The sequence below is a fragment of the Polyodon spathula genome, chromosome 5 (genome assembly GCF_017654505.1).
Source record: "Polyodon spathula isolate WHYD16114869_AA chromosome 5, ASM1765450v1, whole genome shotgun sequence".
Lineage (NCBI taxonomy): Eukaryota > Metazoa > Chordata > Actinopteri > Acipenseriformes > Polyodontidae > Polyodon > Polyodon spathula.
In genome coordinates, this window is record NC_054538.1 from 37,254,029 (window position 1) to 37,278,851 (window position 24,823).

Consider the following 24,823-nt stretch of genomic DNA (forward strand, 5'->3'; position numbering starts at 1 on the left):
GAGGCATCTGTGGTGATTACTTCCCTCCGGATGATGGGACCCATGGTTGTCCAATGACGAAGGTAGGAAGGGATCGTCCACCAGCACAGGGTTCTACAGCAGGACTGGGATATCACCAGCCTGTGATGTCTGTCTCGTTGTGGGTGAAGCGTAAACGAGTTGAACCAGGCCTGGAAAGGCCTTTGGTGGAGAAGGCCCAAAGGAAGGGCCTGCAAGGCAGCAGCCATCAACCCCAGCATGCTCTGACATAGCACCATGCTTACTGTTTCTCTAAACCTGAATAGGGAGAGGCAAGACTCTGTTGAGTCTCTCTGAGTTGTTAATGTGTCCTTCTTAGACACCGAGTCCAGGTGGAGGCCCAGAAAATCCGATTGCTGGCTTGGCGTGAGGCGGCACTTCTGCAGGTTCATCCTGAGACCGAGCCGCTGGAGGTGGTCTGTGACCAACGGCGTATGTGCCAGGGCTTGCTCCTGTGACTGAGCGCAGACGAGCCAGTCGTCTAGATAATTCATCAGTCGAATGCCCTGAACCTGCAGGAGGGCCAGAATGGCATCCATGCACTTGGAAAAGGTGTGAGGAGCAAGGGACAGGCTGAAAGGGAGTACGCAGTACTTGCTCTGAAATGCGAAGCGAAGGTATTTCCAGTGTCCAGGCCTGATGGGTATGTGAAAGCAAGTATCATTCAGGTCCATGGTGGTAAACCAATCACCCAGCCGAATGGCCTGGACAACATGGTGGTGCGTGAGCATCTTGAAACGTGACAGCCGAAGGTGTTTGTTCAGAAGTTTCAGGCTCAAGCTCCATCTCGGGCTCAGCAGTCAGAATGGGCGGCTGGGAAACCAACGCATCTGCAGTGCCAGAGGCCGACAACATGCTCATCATGAGCGACTGTTGTCCCATCACCACCTCCATAAAACGACAATGAGGGCCGAGATCCTGCTAGGTTGGACCCTAGAGGACCTGGCGCACACATGCTTCTGTGCGGGAGGTGAACATTTCTTAGGATGGGAGTGCCGACGCTGCCCCACGCTCCTGGTAGGCATGCGAGAGCATCGCCCGATAGAGACAGGGAGGGGGACCTGGATAGTTGCTGGCGGCCAGGAGGTGGTGCTATTCCACCTGAAGGGGGGGGGGGGGGCAGACTCAGAATAAGATCCCCTGCTGGAAAAGGATCCCAGCCCCACTGCCCTGTTGGCTCTAGCCTTTAGGACCCACCTCTGAAACTTCCCGCAGATAGCGCAGAATGCTGTGTCGAACAGAGCTGAAGCAGCATGTTCTGGACCCAGGCATGAAACACAGAATTCACGCACGTCCTCTGGGGGCATGTTCCCGCTCCAAGAGCTGCACTCATGGAAGGATGACATAGCCCAGTGCACTTGCCCGGGTTGCACGGTGGGCACAGATGTGCATGTGACACAGGAGTGTGCATGCGCACGGGGTGCACGATAAGTCAACTACAATAAGTCAACAGACTTACTGGGATGCATGGCATATGTACTGACATAATGCACACCAAAGAAATAATACATAAAAGCTAATATTTATTGTTTGGTTTGTTTTCATAGAAACTAAAAAAATAGAAGGATGAGAATGATCAGAAACGTCAGCTTGAACTACCTTTGGCAATGAAATGTAATTAGTGTAGACATAACAATTTCAGGATGCAAAAAATACTGGAACACTACTTCAGATGGTGTGTCTTTATTTAAATGGAAACTCAGGAAGAGAAAAAAACATACTGCTATTATTGCTTTGGATGATTACATACCCTTAGCATTATTGTATTTGATGGACATTGGTTTAAATAGATGTTAGCATTGTCATAATTATCTTTTTCATAGGAAACGCTGAGGAATTAAGTTTTATAATAATTAAATGGGAATATTGACTGAGACACAAAAAAAAACCTTTAGCCCATGATAACTAAGTCACATTAGAAATTTACATGGAAATTATGGTTTCTATTCAATTTTAAATACACATATCATCAGAATATATCTCATAACTTAATTCCCTTAAGCATAGTATTCAATGTTTTGTTGTCAAATTGCTTTTGGTGTCAATAAACAAAATAGCTAAATCAACTGATTGATAACTAATTTGAAGCAGAAATATTTGTAACACGATTTAATAATCAGGCCAGTTTAGTTTCAGCTACTTAGATTTCTTCAAATGTCACTAATGACATCCATGTGCCTTCACTGACTATCATTGGAAAGGCAAAGGCAGTTTACAAATGAATTCTCCAGCCATTCATAACAAAGAGCAATTTCCACTGCTATTAAAGAGGTTAATTTATCAAGAAATAGTAATAGTCAAATCTGACATTCAGAAAGATTATTCTATCTAGTAATGGATTCTGCAAGACCTGTTGCTGAAAGACCTTTTTATTTCAGAGATGCCCGACATTATAATGAGATAAATGACCACTGTAAAAAAAATAATTGAGCAACCTGAAAAATATCTTTTCATTGAACCAAACACAAACTTACTGAGGTTTATCCATACAGTTGGAATAACATTCTACTTCTCACCATTTTGGTTAATACTGTACACAGCAGGGGCAAGGCTAATCAGAGGCTGTGCCTTTCTGTTTCTCAACTAGTATTTCTGTATTCCATGAGGGTAAACAAACAACACAGGTATTATTTATTTTTTTTTTTTTCTAGTATAAGATCAAAGTCCTTTAAAAGATACTTACAAATTTTAAAATATGATAATTTGTATCCAATCAGTGACAACAGGTAATGAATTATAGATTACACCAGTGGCGGCTAATGGCCAAAGAAAATGGGGAGGCAGAAAAAAGGCAGAGGGCTTGGGGTTCCCATTAAGCAAGAGTAGAATCTTATAATTGCATTCTGACTGACAACACTTTTCATATTATTTATGTATTTATTTATTTATTTGGCAGACCCCGTTATCCAAGGTGACTTATAGGTGTTACAGGGCAGTACTGTACAAGGGTACAATGCAAGATTAATATTTAAATACAGTATAATTTATAGTAAGTGCAAATAATATTACTAAAATACAATTGGAACTAGGATGCAATAAGTTAGGCTTACAACAATGTATATCTAAATGGCATATTAGTAGTGCAATAGTGCAAGGATAGTGCATCAGCTGAGGATCCAGTAATGTGGTGCTTAGGTCGCATTAGTAGTTGTGGTAGGTCAAGAGATCCACATGTGCAGTCCAAACAGGTTTTACCCCAATTCAGCTGAAATGCATTTTCTCCACTAGCCAACAGAGAAAAGAAAACAGTAGCCCATCATAGTTTATTCTAATATACTTAACTGTTACACACTGCCAACGTATGTTAAAAAATGCTGTAGTGGAAATCTATAATAATAGTAATAATAGTTTATTTCGTTGAGTTTGTTTCATGATAGAACTACAGTGCACACTCATACCGGGCACAGCTTCAGGCAAAAACAAAAACACACTAGACTGTTTTGTTACATCCTCTTTTTATGTTGTTCATACAGAATACACCTCCTACACACATTTCTTATAAGAGAGCTATACAACTTATTTCATATATGGAGTTGTTCTTTTGCAAGTTTCATTTTATTGCAAGGCTATTGCAGTAAAGTGGTTTGCAGTTTGCAGGTGTAGAGATGATGCAGTGCTCAAGACAATGACAAACGACTAAGTACTGGTGAAATGGTGGTTTATTTATAATCCAGTCAAGAATGACAGCACTAAAGAAATAGAGAGCTGGCAATACACAACGATGTGTATTGCATAGTTCAATAAACACAGGGTTCAGTCCCTAGGTAACACAGTATTAAACACACACACAAAACACAGACACGTTCAGAGTGAGTCCAGAGTGAGTGCTGTAGTGCTTGTGATGAAATAAAAGTTACTTGTGCACAGTGGTAAAGCGTTGTCCGGTTTTGTGCTGGCCTGTAGTGACAGCTCTGGATCATGTTAGCCATCTAATAAATAACAAACAGTACAATTAGACAATACAAACAGAACACTCATGGTTATTTTACACTCATCCTTCAGCAGTTCTCTCTTAACCATTACAAAGGAACAGATTACCTAGCCACATCTCCTTTTGTACCATCAGACATGCCTCCTTGGTTAGCGAGTGCAACTGTTTCTCCTCCAATCCTCAGTTGCCATATCGCTTTCCCTCTGGAGCGATGACTTGGTGTACTGTAACTCCGCCCCCTTTCTAGATGGCTGACCTCCACCTAACCCTTGGAATGAATTGTCTAACCATCCAGTCCGGGATACTCAGTTCCATTTATTAAGAAACCTTACAGGTCAGAAGGGAGATTTATAACCAAGAATCATTCTGTCTCTGTCACACCAAGATTAATTCTTTCACTATCACAGCCATCCACGTATATGTGTGCAAGGCATTCCTTATCTATACTGAACAAAAATATAAACGCAACATGCAACAATTTCAAAGATTTTACTGAGTTACAGTTCATATAAGGAAATCAGTCAATTGAAATAAATTCATTAAGCCCCAATCTATGGATTTCACATGACTGGGAATATAGATATGCATCTGTTGGTCACAGATACCTTAAAGGTAAGGGCATGGATCAGAAAACCAGTCAGTATCTGATGTGACCTCTATTTGCCTCATGCAGCGCGACAGCGTATCTCCTTCGCATAGAGTTGATCAGACTGTTGATTGTGGCCAGTGGAATGTTGTCCAACTCCTCTTCAATGGCTGAGCGAAGTTGCTGGATATTGGCGGGAACTGGAACACGCTGTCGTACACGTCGATCCAGAGCATCCCAAACATGCTCAATGGATGACATATCTGCTGAGTATGCAGGCCATGGAAGAACTGAGTCATTTTCAGCTTCCAGGAATTGTGTACAGATCCTTACGACATGGGGCCGTGGATGATCATGCTGAAACATGAGGTGATGGCAGCGGATGAATGGCACGACAATGGGCCTCAGGATCTTGTCACTGTATCTCTGTGCATTCAAATTGCCATTGATAAAATGCAATTTTGTTCATTGTCCGTAGCTTTTTCCTATCCATACCATAACCCCACCGCAACCATGGGGCACTCTGTTCACAACATTGACATCATCAAACCGCTCACCCACACAATGCCATACATGCTGTCTGCCATCTGCCCGGTACAGTTGAAACCAGGATTCATCCATGACAAGCACACTTCTCCAGCATTCCAGCGGCCATTGAAGGTGAGCATTTGCCCACTGAAGTTAGTTAAGACGCCGAACTGCAGTCAGGTCAAGACCCTGGTGATGACGACGAGCACGCAGATGAACTTGCCTGAGACTGTTTCTGACAGTTTGTGCAGAAATTCTTCAGTTGTGCAAACCCACAGTTTCATCAGCTGTCCGAGTGACTGGTCTCAGATGATCCCGCGGGTGAAGAAGCCAGATGTGGAGGTCCTGGGCTGGCGTGGTTACACGTGGTCTGCGGTTGTGAGGCCGGTTGGACATACTGCCAAATTCTCTAAAACGATGCTGGAGGCGGCTTATGGTAGAGAAATTAACATTCAATTCTCTGGCAACAGCTCTGGTGGACATTCCTGCAGTCAGCATGCCAATTGCACACTCCCTCAAAACTTGAGACATCTGTGGCATTGTGTTGTGTGACAAAACTGCACATTTTAGAGTGGCCTTTAATTGTCCCCAGCACAAGGTGCACTTGTGTAATGATCATGCTGTTTAATCAGCTTATTGATGTGCCACACCTGTCAGGTGGATGGATTATCTTGGCAAAGGAGAATTTGTAAGAGAGTTTGTAACGGAGGCTCCTCTGATGAAAAAATTTCTCCTGACCCCTTCAATTAAAACCTATGCTCAGGTCACATGATCTGCTACTACTAGGAGATAGGAGTTAATAATGGAGCCTTGCCTCCTCTGAGACAGGACTGCTGTAACGATAGGAATGTTGAATGTAGGGCTTATGTTCAAATGTCATTTTTTCTTGCATTTTATATAATTTTTTTTTTTTTTGCATATAATTTGTATTTGTATTTTTTTCATTTTGAAATTCTGAGGAGGCACTGCCTCCCTTGCCTCCTCTAAGGAGCCTCCACTGGGTTACACTTAGAAGGGACATGGATCATCAGAAATATAAACTGAGCAAAACAACTTTCTCAATGTACTTTCTAGAGACATTTTAAAGCTTCCTACATATTTCTTAAATATCAGATATGACACACACACACACACACACACACACACACACACACACAAAATACAATCTGAGTATTGCAATTAGGGTTAGCAAACTTATTTTAAAAGATTTTAAAAGCACCTTCTCCTTTTCACTTTTATATGCCGAGTTTCATATGCCACTTTACTACATAAACAACTGACTTTTTTCATGTTTGAACTGCTCAGTTTCCTGTGTTAACATTCTGTGAAACCAGTTGATATATGCTTAGGGAACACAGTGCTGCTGCTAACTCAAACTCACTTTAAAAAAAAAAAACAAAAAAAAAAACAGATTCAGTTAAAATCAATCAACAGAAATTCCAATCCAATCTGGCAGATTGCGGGGGTATACAGGGTGTGTCTTAATAAGGGAGCACTGTAATTGAAACGTGCTGCTTTGTAGAGAATACACAACAAAGTACATAAACATACTACTGTATTGTCCCTGCATATGAACAATATGTACCAGGTTAAGGTTATTCAAATCCTTCAGTTTTTTTAGTCAGTATTTCTGTCAATTCTCCTTTGATAGCAAACAGTCACCCATGCCGCCACAATAAAATTGCATCTGTTGGATGGAATTGTCATGCTGCACGATTCCTTGCTGCTATAACAGGTTTAGCTGATTGCATTAGATTGCCTTACCAACTTCTTTACATTAGTGATGTATTGTTTGGCATTGTTTTTTTTGTTTTTTTCAGTTTGGCAAGACAGACAGAAAATCGATTCTGTCCACATCTTTAAACACTCATGAACATTTTGGTCAGAGTTCCTCCATGATCTAAGTTCTCTCTTTTTCAAAATGATAAAGTCTTGGGCACAGTTTTTTGAAGATACACCTCATATTGTGCATGTTGCACAAATGCTGGTTATTTGGAAATAAGTTAAATGGGTGATTTTTTAACATACTCTCTAGAGTAAGCTCCACTGTAGATTAGTCTAGTTCAGTCCGACTACACTAATCCAGCTTTCTGGTTTGTCTTTATAAATGCCTATAGTTAGGGGAGAAATTTTAGAAATGTAATTGGGTTTAGAAATTAAATTGGATGGGACGTCCCAGCAGACACCATTATTTGAATTTGTTTTATCATAAAAAAATTTCAGCTGTCCATCACTAATTACAATTTACTTGTAATAACTCAACAGGTCCAACTATGTGCTGTACAGACCAAAGTTCACGATAACAATCAGTTGTTAATATTAAAATGGAACCACCTGCCTGCATTTATGGGCAATAGGTTGGCATTGGAATTTTGTGCTGGCTCATGTGTGCTTGCATTTACTTTGGGAATAGATGTGCTTGCGCGATTGCATTCAGTAATTCATTTTTTGTTCTGTGTTTCTCCAATAGAAAGGTCCATAGGGACGAAGTTTCTGAAATTTTAATTAAAAAAGAGTATATTAGTAGACAATAATACAGGTGCAGTTGCAGCTGTTTTAAATTCTGATTTGTAAAGGGATTAGGCTGTTAAAGGTGCCATATGCAAACTCTTTTTTTTTTTAAGATATATTAAAACGGAAAGCATAAATAAAACTAAGCTTGTTTCTATATATTGAAGTTTACCATGGTAAATGTGCACGGTAATTCTGCACTTTACCATGTTTGTAATCATCTGTACCCTAACTATGCTTCCCTATGCTTTCAGTGCTTTAATTTAAAAATATTTTGTTTGAGTCTATGTATATTTTAGTTGTATAAAAGAAAAAAAGAAAAGAAAAAAGTGCAGTACATACAGTAGGCTACACAAGTAAATACTTTTCTGCATATTTCATTTGTTTATGCACTACATAATTAATTATTGATAAGAAACTATTTCAGTTTGTGTTTAATTAAAGAACTCTGCAATGATTTGTTTCCGTGTTTCTGTGGCAGTGTGCCCCGCCCCTGTGTATATTTTATGTTTATATGTTACGTGTGGTGTATTAATGTTGGTGTATATGTGTTGGTGCATGGGATATAATGTGGGTTATGTAGCACAAGTGTTATAAAATATATATTTGTATTTAGACACGAGGATGGCACAATCACTTCAAGTGCAGAGTAAAAGGTGTATTTGTATGGAAGCACAGAAGGGCACAAAGTAGTTGACGTGGAGATGTACCGAGATTCCAATTGAATGATTAATTTGCAATCCAATCTCGGTACAGCTGCATAAAAGGTTGAATATTGTGTGTTCAGGAGTGGACAATGAGAGAAAGAGAGAAGGAGATAAGGAGACAATTAATAACTAAAAATATAACAGCAAATGCTAATTGTGCGGGAGGACTCGTACAATACTTGTTTTGGGGTTCGACCACTGTTTGTTTTGTCTGTCTGTTTATTTTGGCCAACACGCCATTTGTTTTGTTCAGTGTTTTATGTTTTGTTAAATCATTTTATCCATTAAAACGCGCAAGCAAGCACATTCACCATATCACCTTGCAGTTGCTGTGTGTTTTGATTTTATTTCCTGGTCTGACGTCACCCCTACAGCCTGTACAGCCTGTTTCCCTTCCATTATTAATTATTAAAATCTATTTTTTGCCATTGTTATTTAACATGTACTATTAATAAATAAAAAAATAGTTTATTTTATATTTTGATGTGCTTTATTTTAAAGCAACTAAAGGCCTGTAAACTTTTAGGTTTCACATACGAACATCTAGTTGAATCTATGCAAGTGAGAGAGGCATGCATAAAATAACACTGTCACAAAGACGGCTTTAGTGGGTGACTCCAGACCAGAACCAGAAACCAACACAGAATAGATAGAGAGACATGGAGTTTGGTGAAGCTGAGCACTTGGTTGTGCCCAGCATTTAAAAACTGAACAAACAGAAAATAAAAGGTTGCAAGACAAACAAAACACAGGACACGGCACTGGTAGCCAAAACAAAGAGATGAAACAAAACGGACTAACACAGACAAACACAGAGAGCTGAAATTATTATCTCTATTACTATGACCTCCATCTCCAATCCCGTTCCCCGCTCACCGAACACACAACCCTGAGTGAGTGAAAACATGCTGCTTTTATGCAGCTGTACCGAGATTCGATTGCTAATCAATTATTCAATTGGAGTCTTGGTACAACTGCACGTGAATAATAATAAGCAATTCCCCGTGCTCACATATTATTACATTTTACCTGCACGTGAAGTGGTGTGCAATCCTCGTGCCTAAATACAAATTTACATTTTGCTTGTAACCCATATGACATCCCATGTACCAATGACTATACACCAACATTAACACACTACAAGCAACATACACCACAAAAATATAATTATAATACATCAAAGGGTAATCGTGAAACTTCAATATTATAATGAGATTCGTACATTTGCTTACAAAAGTAGTTTGAAACTAAACTTCTGCAGTTACGGGAGTGAAAATTACTTTAACACATCACGGGTAGGTCTACAAAGTCACAAAAAACCTAGGAAAAGCAAGATATGAAATCAGTGATATATGGAGCCCAATATACTATTTGGAAACAAAGTTGTGTTGTGTACTTGTCTTTGAGAATCCTAATAAAGCCAGCACGTGTGTCTTTCTTGGGTATGGACAGGACTTGCACCCGAGCACCAACTCCAGACCAACACTAGGGAACCATCACAGGCTGCAATCACAAAATCTATACTTTAAATCACTGAACAAGGAGATGTTATCAGCTGTCAGTGACCATGGCAGGTTTATTTCTTACTGAAAAACTAAGCATATTTGAATCACCAGTGGCAGTGTAAGAGCTCACAGGAGGATATTGCTGTAATTTGTTGTAGTCTATGATTTCCCTTAAGAATTGTCAGGCAAATTTTGACAGTTGTTACATTAAGATTCATTTAATGTGCATTGGAGCTTCACTGTTCCCTTTGTTTATTAAGCATTTCATGAACTGGTATACCAAATGACGCTCTGTGCCGTGTCTTGTTATAAACAATAAAGTATTTGCTTGGGAGGGAATATCTGAAAAGGTTCTGATCATTTTGCTGATTCAGTAACCTTATACTTTTTTTAATATATATATGATAAAAAATCGGTATACAACTAAACACGTTTACATGTAGAGATTCATTTCCAGTTTGTAGTTAGCAGGTGGAAAATGCAATACTGTCAGCAAAATGAAATGTGAAATTATAGATCTAATTGTATGTGGTAGGTCGGGTGTTGTTTTTCCACATAGTTGCCCTGAGGCTGCAACTATGTATCATGTTGAGACATCAATTAGAGTATTGTGTATGTGGGGGTGTTGCAAGATCAGAGAGACTGTAAGCACAGAGGAACTTCCTGTAATTCATAGAGGTACAGTGTGATGTTGGTGCCACTATTATGCATTTGTCTCTTACTAGACTTACATGAGCAGTGCCCAGATATACACTATATAATAAACAATTGGAGATAAAAAAGAAATCATGGAGGTGTTTTGCTTAACAAAATTTAATCATAATTTTTGACTCATCAAAGTAGCCACCTTTTGCAGATATAACAGCCGAACATACTCGTGGCATTCTTTCTACAATGGAAATCAAATATTGTTCGGAAAGTTCTTCCCAACACTGTTGCAGAAGTTCCCACAAATGTGTTGCACTTGTAGGTTGCTTTGCTTTCACCCTTCTGTCCAGTTCATCCCAAACCAGCTCGATGGGGTTTAAGTCTGGAGACTGTGCTGGCCATTCCATGATTTGAAGCTTACCTTCTTGTTCTTTTCTTCTAAGGTAGTTCTGACATAGCCTGGAGGTAAGTTTTGGGTCATTATCTTGCTGTAGGATGAACCCCTGACCAACTAGACGTATACTAGAGGGTATTGCATAGCGCTGCAAAATGCTGTGGTAGCCTGTGACAAAGTGTCCTCCCTTGTGTGCATTTTCTTTTATGTTGTGTGTTTAATGTTGGTGTATAGTCATTGGTACACGGGATATAAACGGGTCTGTGTAACACGAGTGTTTAAAATGCATATTTGTATTTAGGCATGAGGATTGCACAGCACTTCACGTGCAAGTAAAAAGTAATAATATGTGAGCACGGGGAATTGCACTTTATTAATTCACATGCAGTTGCTAATCAATCATTCAATTGGAGTCTCAGTACAGCAGCACGTGAATTAATAAAGTGCAATTCCCCATGCTGACATATTATTACTTTTTACTTTACCTCCCCCACGATCTCCGGCAGCGAAATGGCTGCAGTGGGAGCAGGTCTCCGGACCTCCCCCACGATTTCCAGCAGCGAAAATGCTGCTGGGGTTGGTGGTCTCCAGACCTCCTCTCCCTTCTTCGTGGCCGGCAGCTCCCCTTGGTGGGGTTCCGGCCACAGTACTTCCAGCTGTGATGCGGAGCAACAGGCAGCCCCAGGCAATGCGGAGCGGCTGGCAACCCCAGGCGATGCAGAGTGGCTGACAACCCCAGACAAATCAGTCCCAGCGACCCCAGGTGATGTTGAGCGGTGGGCAACCCCAGGCGATGCTGAGGAGCTGGCAACCCCAGGCGATGCTAAGCGGTGGGCAACCCCAGCCGAAGCAGTCCCAGTGACCCCAGGCGATGCGGAGCGGCTGGCAACCCCAGGCGATGTGGAGCGACAGACAACCCCAGATAATGCAGAGTGAGAGGCAACCCCAGGTGATGCGGAGCGGCTGACAACCCCAGGCAATGTGGAGCGACAGGCAACCCCAGGTGATGCAAAGTGAGAGGCAACCCCAGGCGATGCGGAACAACAGGCAACCCCAGGCGATGCGGAGCGACAGGCAGCCCCAGGCGATGCGAAGCGACAGGCAACCCCAGGCGATGCCAGGCAGGCATCCTTGGGCGAAGCGTGGCAGGCATCCTTGGGCGAAGCGTGGCAGGCATCCTTGGGCGAAGCGAGGCAGGCATCCTTTTGCGAAGCAAGGCAGGGAGTCAGGACAAGCTGGGATGCGGGTGTTAGCCCTCTTCTCAGCCACTGCGGCTGGGCGATTCTTCCCCGTGCTTCCCTCAGCAGCCTATGCAAGGGCTGCTGAGGACCACCAGCATCCAGTCCTGGTCCTTCTGATGAAGGGAGAGGCAGCTCCAGCTCCTCTCCTCGTGATGGTGGGGGAAGTGATACCAGCAGGCATTCATCTTCTGCTGGTGGAAAGGGACCCAGCAGGCATTCAGCCTCTGCTGGTGAAGGTGGCAGAGGTAGGTCCTGCTGCTCTGCTCCTGGCGGTGGAGGTGGAGGAGGCAGAGGCAGCTCCTGCTGCTCTGCGCCTGCCGGTGGAGGTGGCAGAGGCGTGTAGTCTCCTGGCGGTGGAGGTGGGAGCGGCGTGTAGTCTACCCTTGTTACAGGGGACTGGTGCGGCTCTCCCTCACTTGCAGGGGACTGGTGCGGCTCTCCCTCACTTGCAGGGGACTGGTGCAGCTCTCCCTCACTTGCAGGGGACTGGTGCAGCTCTGGAGACAGCGGTGGGACCGCTGCCTTCCTCTTCCCCTTTCCCCTTCTCTGCCTCCTCCTCACCTTCCTCTTCTGCGCCAGTTCCTCCTCTCCCTCTTTGTAGGGGCAGCGCACCACCGGGTGCCCGAACTCCCCACAGGCAAGGCACCAGCCTTGGTCCTCTAGACCACCGAGGAACTCCTCCAGGTCCTGGTAGCCATCTCTCCAGTTCCAGCCTTCCATGTTTTATTATTTTTTATTTATTTATTTTTATTTTTGTTGTTGTTTTTTTTTTTTTTTTTTGACAAAACACCTCTCCTGGTCTGACGCTTGGAGGCGCTGTTATCCCACGCAGGACACCACATGTCACAGAGACGGCCGAAGTGGACGGCTTCAGAACCAGGAAGGAATGAAATAAACAAAGACAGAACAGATGAATGTGAAATGATGATGGCGCTTGCTTGCACCGGTTTATTGAAAGTAAAAGGGTTGAACAAACAGAAAACAACAGGACACTGCACTCTATGCCAAAATAAAAAGACAAACAAAAACGGACTAATACTAAACAAAAATACGGTGAGCAGATACTTTACGTTATTATTATTATGCTTATTATTTCCTCTGTCTCCAATCCCGTTCTCCACTCACTGAACACCCAACCGCGAGTGGGTGAAAACATGTAGCTTTTACGCAGCTGTACCGAGACTCGATTGCTAATCAATCATTCAATTGGAGTCTTGGTACAACTGCACGTGAATTAATAAAGTGCAATTCCCCGTGCTCACATATTATTACTTTTTACTTGCAAGTGAAGTGCTGTGCAATCCTAGTGCCTAAATACAAATATACATTTTAAACACTTGTGTTACACAGACCCGTTTATATCCCGTGTACCAATGACTATACACCAACATTAAACATTAAACACACAACATAAGAGAAAATACACACAGGGGAGGGCACTTTGTCACATAGCCGTTTTGGTTCAGGGTGCCACTCACTCTGTGCAAGTCGCCGACTCTGGATCCAGCAAAAGAGCCCCAGACCATCATGGAACCATCCTTTCGCCTACTCGATGGTGTTCCAAAACCCTGTTTGATGAACCGAAGATTTCAAATTTTGATTTTTTGGTCCATAAGACCTTCTTCCAGTCTTCAGTAGTCCACTGGCAGTGCTTCATGGCCCAGGCAAGCCTCTTTTTCTTATTTTTCCATCTTAGCAATGGCTTTCTTACTGCCACTCGACCTGTCAAACCTGCAGCTCAAAGTCTTCTCTTCACAGTTGAAACTGAGACTTGCTTACTTCGACCAGTGTTAAGCTGTGCTTGAAGCTGTTGTCCTGTGAGCCGCCTATCCCGCAATCTGCTGACTCTCAGAAACTTGTCTTCTGATTCTGTTCTGGCTTTGGGTCTGCCAGACCTCTTCCTGTCAGAGTTTCCTCCAGTTTCCAAGTGCTTTTTGATGGTGTAGGAAACTGTACTCACTGACATCTTGGCTTTCTTTACAATTTCTCTAAAGGAAAAACCTACACTTTTAAGGGTTATAATGGTCTGTCTGTCTTCCTTTGTTAATTGCCTTTTTCTCGCCATTATGATAGCAGTATACTACTTCCTGCAGTACAATACTGTCCAAATAATGCTTAATAGGGTGTAGTAACACAGTCTGTTCTAACACTGCTTTTATACAGACAGAGGGTTTGTAAGTAATCAACAAAAGTTGGGACACCTGTAGGAATTGTTAGCATCAACTTTCAAGGCTTAATTTACTTCCATTGCTGCAGAACAGCTGTAAGTTGTTAACCCATTACTTGTTCCCTGAAAAAGGTCTTTTTGTATAACTCTGAAATGTACATTATTTTTCATTTTTTGGTAACCTAAACTTTTTTTTTTTTAACCTCTGGCAGTGTACCGCTTACCTTTGTACCATTTCAGGTTATTCACTGGACTTGAACTGCTTAAATTTCAATAAAAAGTGGAAAAATGGGGGTGTTCTAAAACTTTTGACCGGTAGTGTGTATGTGTGTGTGTATATATATATATATATATATATATATATATATATATATATATATATATATATATATATATATATAAACACATCTCGCTATACAGTACAGACCATTGTAAATCGAGGCTAAGTTTATTGTATTTTGCCAGTAGTAATATATCTATTACAATATAGTGAATTACAGTACAGAAGTGTAGTACACCTATGGCCAAAGGTTTGCCTCCTCCCTATATAATTAATGCTGAGTTTTCAAACAAGGACGTTTAATTTTACTGTAACCATTAAAATATTTTATATATATATTATGAACTTGCGGCTCGCCACACAGGCTCACACAGATTCTTTTCCCTTCAAAGTAACGACACAACACACAGAATTGAAAGGAACAATGCTCACATGCACGTTTAATAAACAAAAACAAAACACCTAGCTCCTATTTGGAGCACTAACTAAACATTCACCAGGAACCTACTCTAATAAAACCGGACAGCTAAGCTGTTTACTGGCTGACACAAAAACATCAGATTAAACACCAAAAAGACTTTGACAGTACCTTTTACATAACGGTTAATAATTGCCAGGTGCAGGTGATAATTAAACAATTAAACAAAACAATTAACTTGGCCGGGAGGCTTTAACTGACCTTGCCATAAACAAACCATTTTTCAGTTTGCAGGCCCCCATTTCCTGCTACACCCTGTTACAATTTAAATACACTGTTAGTATTTTGGATGTTCGCACTCATGAACAAAAACTAATAAATTGTGTTAGTATAAAAGTAACATTAATATATAAAAAAAAGTTTTAGATCCACTGATCTTTGGCGTGCTAGGAAAACATGCTAACCCCTACACTACAGGCTCCAGTTTCGTTCCCTCCCCTCCCCAACAGTGACGTAATTATGCCGCACACAGAACAGACAGGCAGGCAGGGAGAATGGAGCCATTGCAGTCAGAAATACAGATCGAGCAGTAACACACAAGCACAGCCACACACATTCTCTTCTCCCATTCTCCTTCCCTCCACACTGTGCCACTATTATATACGTGTGTGTGTGTACACAGTGCCAAGAAAAAGTTTGTAAACCTGTTAGGATTTTCACATATTTCAAAACTAAAATGTTATTAGATCTTAATTTAAGTCCTAATAATAGATAAATATAATCTGATTAAACAAATGACTCAAAATTTATTTATCCACAAATTACTCAACATTTAACATTCATGAGTGAAAAAGTATGTGAATCTTTAGATTCAGTAACTGGTGACACCCCCTTGAGTAGCAATGACTTCAACTAAACGTTTCCTGTAACAATTGGTCAGTCTCTCATCAGTTTTGAGGAATTTTGGCCCATTCTTCCTTACAGAACTGCTTCAACTCGGTGACATTTGAGGGCTTCCTTGCATGGACAGCTCGCTTCAGGTCCTGCCACAACATTTCGATGGGGTTTACGTCCGGACATTGACTAGGCCATTCTAAAATGTGGAATTTCTTCTTCTGCTGCCATTCTTTTGTAGAGCTGCTTGTATGTTTAAGATCATTGTCTTGCTGCATGACTCACTTTCGGTTCAGCTTCAACTCACGGACAGATGGCCTGACATTCTCCTCTAAAATCTGGAAACAAACAAAATGGTTAATATGGACTAGGACTTGGCATTCTACTTAAATAGAATCATGGTTCTTGCTACTGAGAATTTTTAAACTTTATGAATTGACTTAAACAAAACTCAGACCGCAATTGTGTAAATTCAGTGAAATTAAAATTAGCAGGTTAATGTGGTACTCATTTTTAATTGCAATTTAGAACCCATGCAAATTTACTAATGAAAGCAATTTCCATGCCATTACAAGCAGGTATGCGAACTGGACTGGTCATCATTAGTGGTCCAATCTAAATCTATGGAAGACAGGCACAGGTTTGGTATATACTCAGGAAGTCTGGTCCAAACAGTGGATCAGTCCATTGACTGGTTGATCTTCTATATCAGGGGTGGCCAAACTTCCTGACCCTAAGAGCCACATACCAAAATGCCCATATGGTCGAGAGTCGCAAGACACATACTGTAAAACATGAAATATTTGTGAGCAAGACAGTTTAAATACTAGCATTGTTGTGCATTACAGTTAAGCGATAGTGTCAGTCAATGATGGCTCTACCGTGTGATAGTTGACCACGACAGGAGTTATGTGTCCCGTGCCGAAGGCGAGGGCGCTAATGAATGTCAAGGTTGACTATCAAATGGTAGAGCCATCATCGAGAAGCGCAGAGTAAAGACATTCTAAGAAATAGTCCTGAACATTTTTTACATAAAGAACAATACATATAATGAGAAAAACAATGTGTTTTTATTTAGTGAATCCATTTTTATTTTTTATTAACTTGTTAGGGTTTTAAACCCCTATTTATAATCAGGACATTGCCTGAGGAATGAATGAAGCAATTATTGAACAGTCTGGGTACGATGGAGCCTGAACTACCAAAACAATCTCTCATTAAATACCACTCTGAAATGCCTCCTAACTCACCATGTTTCTACCTTCAGCCAAAGCCTCTCTCTCCTGAATCTATCTATGAATGGATCAATATTACTGAACTGTCCATGTCTCTCTTTGTTGTTGTTGAAAGATGCTGTGTCTGTGCTCCAGTTGAGCTGACAATCTGTGATTGGCTTTTGGCAGTTGCAGGTGGATGATTTTGTCAATGCAAAGTATTAATTGGTTTTGGTGGATAATAAAGTTAATTTGGGCAATTGTGTCTTTGTTTAATATTTACTGTCCACTTAAAAATACAGCGAGTCAAAAAGAAAAGCCAGCACTTGCGTGGATTGATTTTAAATTTGATTCACACTTGGTGCCTAAACATTCCAGCTGGCATCTACTGTATATTAGAGCCTGCAAGAACAGTAAGCTGATTGGCTGACAGTACTGAATAGTTTTCTAATAGTTGTTATCTCTTGATGACAGTAAAATACACAAGAACAACGGATAGAACATTGCAGAGCCTACACAGTTGTTGTGTAATTTTTATTGTGCTGTAGATCTACAGTGTATTAAACTTTAAATGCAACACACTGGTGTGTTTCCATTGTTTCTGTTTATACTGTATGTATTATGCACTTTAAATAAAATATATTCAGTTATTGTGAAGCAAAATATAACCAATAATGGTGATTTCACCAAAAACACCACATGAAAAGTCACATTGTTGTAAGGCTATATTTTGACAAGCTCTTCCCTTGAAGATCTGAATGCTGGGTTTAAAAAAATAATAATAAAATACTTTTTTATATTATTATTACTGCTGCGTGTATTAAATACTTTTGAGAGCTTTATGGATGACAAAAAATGGACTGTATTTATTTTGAAAGAGATTACACTACCTGCTCATAACAAGATGTAATATATGTAAATATAATATTTAGACCTGCAATATACCATTCAAACATGCATTCTCTAGCTTAGCACCAGCACTCCAATTTTATAAACGATTAATTCTGAATAAGGACGTTTAGCACAAATGATATTCCATGCTTGCCGTACAAAAACTCGCTTGAGTGGTTAAATCAGCTTCTCTTCTGAACACCAAAAGGAACATCTGTTGACTGCTGAGGCGTGCTTTGAAAGAGGCCAGCTTGTTTCTCCTTAAGTCTGATCCAGGAGGATATTCAAATGGAAATTTGTTGTGATTTGTTTCATAATAACATTTGAGGTTGCTCGCCTTGTACAGACTACAGTGTGTAAACGATTTGTTGCAGATGGGACACAGGTTCACTCAGTGACGTGTGACGTCACTGAGAGGGGCATTTAGTGTCTAAAGGGCGGACAGTTTACAGCAGCCAGGCAGAGACAAAAGCAGAAGCAAAACATCACAGGAACGTGTTTAGAGCTAATAAAAAAGGGAAACACTGTATGTATTTGACAATTATATCCGAACATTTACTCTGTCTTGTGTTTTAAAATATATGTTTTTACAAAATGTTAATCAATAAATGAGTTGATATAAGCATATGCTATTTTATGAACTAAATGTATCAGGTACTTTTTTCCTTATTACTGGTAATAATGGAACGAATAAATATTTTACTTATAAATATTTATTTTGAAAAAATAAATTGAGAGCAGTGTCCTTTATTGCTTAAAAAGACCCTGAGTATAAACATGTATTATGTCACTACAATCACTCAGGTGAAACAATGTCTTGCAATTTGCCTAATCATCAATATTTTTCAAGAAAACTTTCAGGAAGTACTGTAAGGTCCCTTGGGCCATACAATAACATTGTATACATGTGTCTCTAAGCAGAATACATAATAAAAAAAAGTTTATATGGTTTTTTAAATACTTTATAATGTTCCCCAGTTTTCTAAAAAAAGGACACCATTTACTGTAAAAATAGATTTTTAGTGAATTTTTCTATGAAGAGAGTCATATAGCCAGGAAAAGCTTGGTCCTGGGGGAGCATCCCACTGAAAAATGCTTGGTCCTAAAAGGGTTAAAGCCTCATACGTTCATTTATTACTCATGTATGGTTTGTTCAATGCCATTGTCTCCGCAAAATGAACAAGCACTTAATTCAAAATTATGAAATTCCCTTTCAACTGCACATCTGGCTTTCACTCTGTGTGCTGCGACACCGTGCTGTTTCGAAAGTCAACAACTGACGAAATATCCTTGCCGTGAACATGCAGGCTCAAAGGAACAGGCGAGAGCGACACGACTGAATTAACACGACTGAATACGGAGAACAAAAATAATAAACTTGTGTTTATTTTTACTTTCTTTTTGTTTATTATTCATTGTTCAGTTTATTTGAGCTCCAAAAGTGCGTCACCCAGCATTTCACGGGAGCCGTACTTGAACTGCAAAAGAACCCCAGTTTTACCACCTCTGTTATATATAGAAAATAATGCATGGGGGTAGTTTGTGACATGAGAATCAAGTGCCCACCCAAGGGGTAGGATGCTTCATAAGCCCTGATGGTGAAGCCCGGGGGGTTTATCCAAACATCCCAACCCGAGCGTGGGCATTCAATTCTCATTTATCACATATTACCCTGTGCAGTATTTTTTATAATCGCTGGTGAGTAATTAATTTCCCAGTTGAGAAGTGAGCGAGAGAAGACAGCAAATATGTGAGATGTGGTTGGCATGCCTTTCAGTTTGAAAGCTTGCGCTGGGGTCCCACTCTGTTGCTGGTGTTAATGAATGCATGTTTCTTGTATCAACCGGCAGCATATTGCAGGAAGTATTAACTGGAAGAGCCCATTAACAAAAAATGCTCACCAGCTGTTATATTATACACCAGAAGCATACTTCTTAGTCAACTCTGGAGTTCTTGAAGAAAGCGAAGATACAGCTTCTGGAATGGCCTTCTTAAATCACCAGATCTCAATCAAATAGCAATGCTTTGGGCTGATCTGGTGATTAGCTGTAGCCAAGCATAGTGTATGCAATCTGGCTGAGCTGAAGAAAATATGAAAGACAACATGAGCCCAGATTTCACAATAACCTGTAGCATACTGGTTAAGAATTATCATAAACATCTGAAAGCCTCGACATAAGCAAAAGGAGGACAGATGAAATACTAAACCAGGTCTGCCAATACTTTTGTAATAAAAATATTTGAAATTGCTCAGGTGCGTTTGTTTTTTATATAGATTGTTTGTTAAACTACTGGAAATTGTACATTTTGGTCTTTGTCACATTAATTAGTGGTTAATGTTCAGTAAATGCTTGTATTTAACATGTTTTCTTGAATTATCTTATATTAAGTGTAGCGTGCCAATAATTTTGTCTGCAATTATAAGTTAAACGGGTGGTCAAATTTTGTATTCTCAACCAGCCTTGGTAGTTTCTATAAAAGTATTATTGAGTGGTGTGGTCTACTGGCAATGAGACAGTATTTTTTGTGGTCCAATTCCAATTCCTAATTACAAGCAAACCCCTGTGGAAATATAATTATATTATATAATATTTATTATATTATAATATAAATATATACAAATATAATTCCTACCCCTGTAGGAAATGTACTTTAAGGGATTTGATTCTTCAGAGGCGAATAATATAACATGAATTAAAAAGAAAGAAACTTGGTTGTTATCAAGTGTATTAGACATATCTAACATACCTTCTAACAAGTCTTTCTAAAAGATGATGCTACCTACAGAGTTATTTTTACAATCTGAGAATAGCTTGTGATGCATTTAATTATATACAAGGATAATTTTGTCTCTTGCTTAACTTAACCTAGTTTTATCCTTATTGGGTTCCATCTTATATTTCTTACAATTCGTTTCTTAACCTATTCAGGTATTTTTCTGAATCACAAAATAAAAGTCTGAAACACTGCCAGCCTCTAACTGCCAAGAAATTATCCTTTCTGTTTAATTAGTATGGCAATACCATTCTGTATTGTACTTCCTATTCAAACTGAAAGTTTCTGTTTTAACCCATGTATTGCTTCAACAACAGATTAACTGGAGTATCTACAGTCTGCTGACATATTAACCGAGAAACATACAGTTCTTGCAACTGTACAAATTGCAAGAATTTATTTATTTATTTATTTTTAAATATCAATCCTTAATAAGCACCTTGGTTATACGGATTCAATTTTCACTGACATAAATGATTGAACATTTGGGGTGGGGATAAATGCCAATGTTGTGTATTTTAAAATGTTCTTTTAATTACTGTTGCATCTGGAGCACCGAGGTGACTGGGACCACTGTGTAGATATGAAAACAAAACAGCCAGTAACAAACTGATGTACTGTACTATGATTTGACCAATCAAATTAAGGCACTTGAGTTGCTTGATTTTAAATTAACTCTGACTCATAGATCCATAACGTTATGCCAATGTATAATTTTGATGGTGCACATTATTGTCACAATATAGCATATAGTCAATGCTGATTCCAATAATTAAAATTTTGCCAGATGTTCAACATTCCATAAGGAGTAAACCAAATCATGAAAAGTAAAGCAAATCACATATAGGCCCTAATTCAAGAGAGTGATTTTTATTAAATTTAGTGCCGGGGGCATGTGTACTCTAACGCAATGGTTTTGTACTACGCCAATCACTGCTTAAGAAGCTGATTTTTGCTGATGCCAAGATGCTCAGCAATGTTGAATTGAGAAAAATAATAAGCGCAGCTAGCTGTGTTTTTGGCATCCGACATCCGCAGCATGAAGTGGAATTTGGCAATTCGCAGACAAGGAAAGGAATGCTTCACGCCACAGGTAGTGTTGTAATTGAGTCACAAAAATTGGGAGTCAAGTCGATTCGAGTCACAGGGGGAGAAAGACTCGAGTCGAGTCTTTGACATGCCAAGCTCGAGTCGAGTCACAGAGTTAGTTCTGACGGTTCTAGTCAGTTTGATTTAATCAGATTCATTTTACAGAAATTAGCAATCTACAAGTAGAAAGAAAATAACATTTCAATTACAAATACAAAATTGAGTTGCACAATAATGTGGTCATACTTGCTCCACTGATGTTCACCATTAAAGGTCCACGGTTTCTGCCTTGTGTTTTGTCACTCCATTTCAGTGAATTCGTGGTTCCTTAGCCTATTTATAAGCAGCTTATTATTGACCATACAGATGCCATTTTATCTATGCTGAATTGGGTTGAATGTATAGTAATTGATACTGTAGGTGATGTTACTGTGATCAATAAGATTTTGTAGGTAATGTTTCTCACCGAAAGCAGAAGTCAATATTGGGTGACCCTCAACGGCACTGAAGATCACAAATGATTTTTGCTTAACAGTTTATTTTTATAAAGGAAATAAAACAATATTTAACTAACATATAGTCTACTACAGACCGCTAACATCCCAGACTTACCCAATAACAGCCAACCACTGTCCAAACAGAAAACATTCTTTATTCTAAAATTGGGTTCTAACAAGTTTCCTTTTATGAGACCCTAAAACATATTGGAATGTGTTTTTAGAAATTTATGGCATCATATAAACTCCCCCACTCACAGGCTGCTGCAGAATGGCACACATGGTTTAATTTAAACTGTGAAAGGAAATTTAACAAAATGCATACCAATCTCACCTACATTCCCTACTAGTACCTGGCCTGATGAATACCTGAGGACATGACAAGGTACACCTAGGAGAGATTTTCTGGTATTGTCTTATGATCTTAGGTCGAACAGGTGCATACCAAGGTTCTTACTCATACATCACAAAACCTACATTCTACTGGGCAACCACATCAAATTTATTGTCAGTCAGGCTGATTATTATAGCACAGTGTCACCATCTCCTTCTTCCCTTTACTTCCCAATAGGTGAAGCTCATGTCCATACTTGTTGGCATATTCTCACTAGACTTGATTTGGTCAGAAATAATAAAAAAGACCAAAAACTATTTCAGTTATTTTAGACACCTTGTTTATCCATTTTGGAATTTTTCAGTGCTGGCAGGATGCCTACTGCTTGTTTTTATCCCTGTCTACTCCATAGTTCTTAAAAGCAAACTCAACAACCGCAGGTACTCTTGATTAAACTTCCATGCTGCCAATGCTCTTCTCTCTGTCTCTGTGTTGGTGTTGTCACGTGTTTCTCTCACTCATAAAAAGGCAGGACTTGTACCCATCAGAAGAAGGGCTGGGGTTATTGACAACAAAACTGATTGTGTAATTTATCATAAAGACTACGACTTGAGTCGAGAGGAGTCTTTCGAGCAGGGAGTCGAGTCATTTGATGAAAAAACTCGAGTTGAGTCACTAACTCCAGTCTATACAACTCTGGCCAGAGGACTAGATATTTTTGCAGGTGGTTGACTATAATATATGGCACAAACATTGAGAACCCAGGGCAAATAATGTGAGAGGCACAGGAAGAAATAGTTGCATCTATGAATGCTTCTTTGACCAGTAGCCATAGAACCACAAGAGTGCTGAAAACTTTTCAACAGTGTCCAGCGGAGAAGCAAACACAAATGATCATCTGCTCACCAGGCTGCAGTATCTACAAGTGGGGGGCCCTCTGTCATGGCAAATTTAGCCCCCGACTGTAGTTGTAAACAAGTCAACACAGTAAAAATAAAAACCTAATTTGTGTTTTTTATTGTTTATACTTGTATTGCTTTTGTTATTTATTATCTCTCTGCATTACATTACATTGATCTGCCTGTGATTAAATGCATAACCTTTACACCGTGGCCACATTTGTCCCCCAATAATTTCGGGGCCCCTATTTCCTATTCTTATCAGTAATGCTACGACACCATAACTTTCATAGCAACAACGACACTATTAAATGTTTTGCATTTTACTACAGCAATTGACAAAAAAAAAACCCACAGAGGTAGTAAGATATGTACCTTTTTTGCTTTCGCAGTGGCAAAGTCTGCAATTACAGCGAAATAATTCACTTTTCGGCAAATTTGGTGCACATTCGATATCTGCCCTAGTCTAGTCAATGGTAATTAAACCATATATACACTACTGTGCAAAAGTCTTGGACATGTTGCATTTTTATACTTTTACTTATAACAATTTACTCAAAGCCCCCACTAGTGTTTTCTACTATTATAACAACCTTGACTTGAAACAGAACTGCCAGAAGGCAAAGGTGTCGTTGTCCATCAAATCAATAGTACGAAGTTCACTTTTGAAATCAGGGCTTAAGGGATGTGTTGCAGTAAGAATACCTCTGTTAAGAAAGGGGAATGTACAGGAACACAGACATTAGACTATGGAACAAAGGTCAAAGGTGCTTTGGACTGTTGATGGATGGATAACGACACCTGTGCCTTCTGCCAGTTCTGTTGTCAATTCAGCGTTTGTTCTATTCCTTACGGATATTATCTTCAAGTATTGCTGATCCTTGTTAGACAGCTTTTCGATCAACTGATACTAGTTATTTCACTCAATGTTTTTCCTTTATGCAAGTCAAGTTTGTTATAATAGAAGAAAACACTAGTGGAGGCTTTGAGTAAATTGTTGATCTTCATCATGCACCAGAGAAGCAAAATGCAACATGTCTCAGACTTTTACACAGCAGTGTATGTATAATATGCTTAACATATTTACCTGTAGCTCATATTATTTGAAACATTGAAAAACCTGAACCAAATGTGAGTACATTTTGACTCTTTTTGTCTTTTTATACTGACACAACTGATAGGGCCATTGTTTTGTCGTTTTTAATGTGTATTACAGGGTACATAAGGACCTTTTTATTTTATTGTGTTACATGTTCCCATTTGTAGCTACAACTGTTTATGTAAGATGTGTATATT

General features: G+C 39.7%; 1 protein-coding gene across 1 annotated transcript in view; it reads left to right on the forward strand.

The window, feature by feature from the left end:
- Nucleotides 1-717: 717 nt before the first annotated feature.
- LOC121316409 (gamma-2-syntrophin-like) overlaps nucleotides 718-24,823 on the forward strand; it is a 150,122-nt gene continuing 126,016 nt past the window's right edge. Inside the window, exons 1-2 of the mRNA XM_041251481.1 lie at nucleotides 718-1,035; nucleotides 1,234-1,392. Coding sequence (XP_041107415.1) covers nucleotides 718-1,035; nucleotides 1,234-1,392 — 477 coding nt within the window. The remainder of the gene's footprint in view (nucleotides 1,036-1,233; nucleotides 1,393-24,823) is intronic.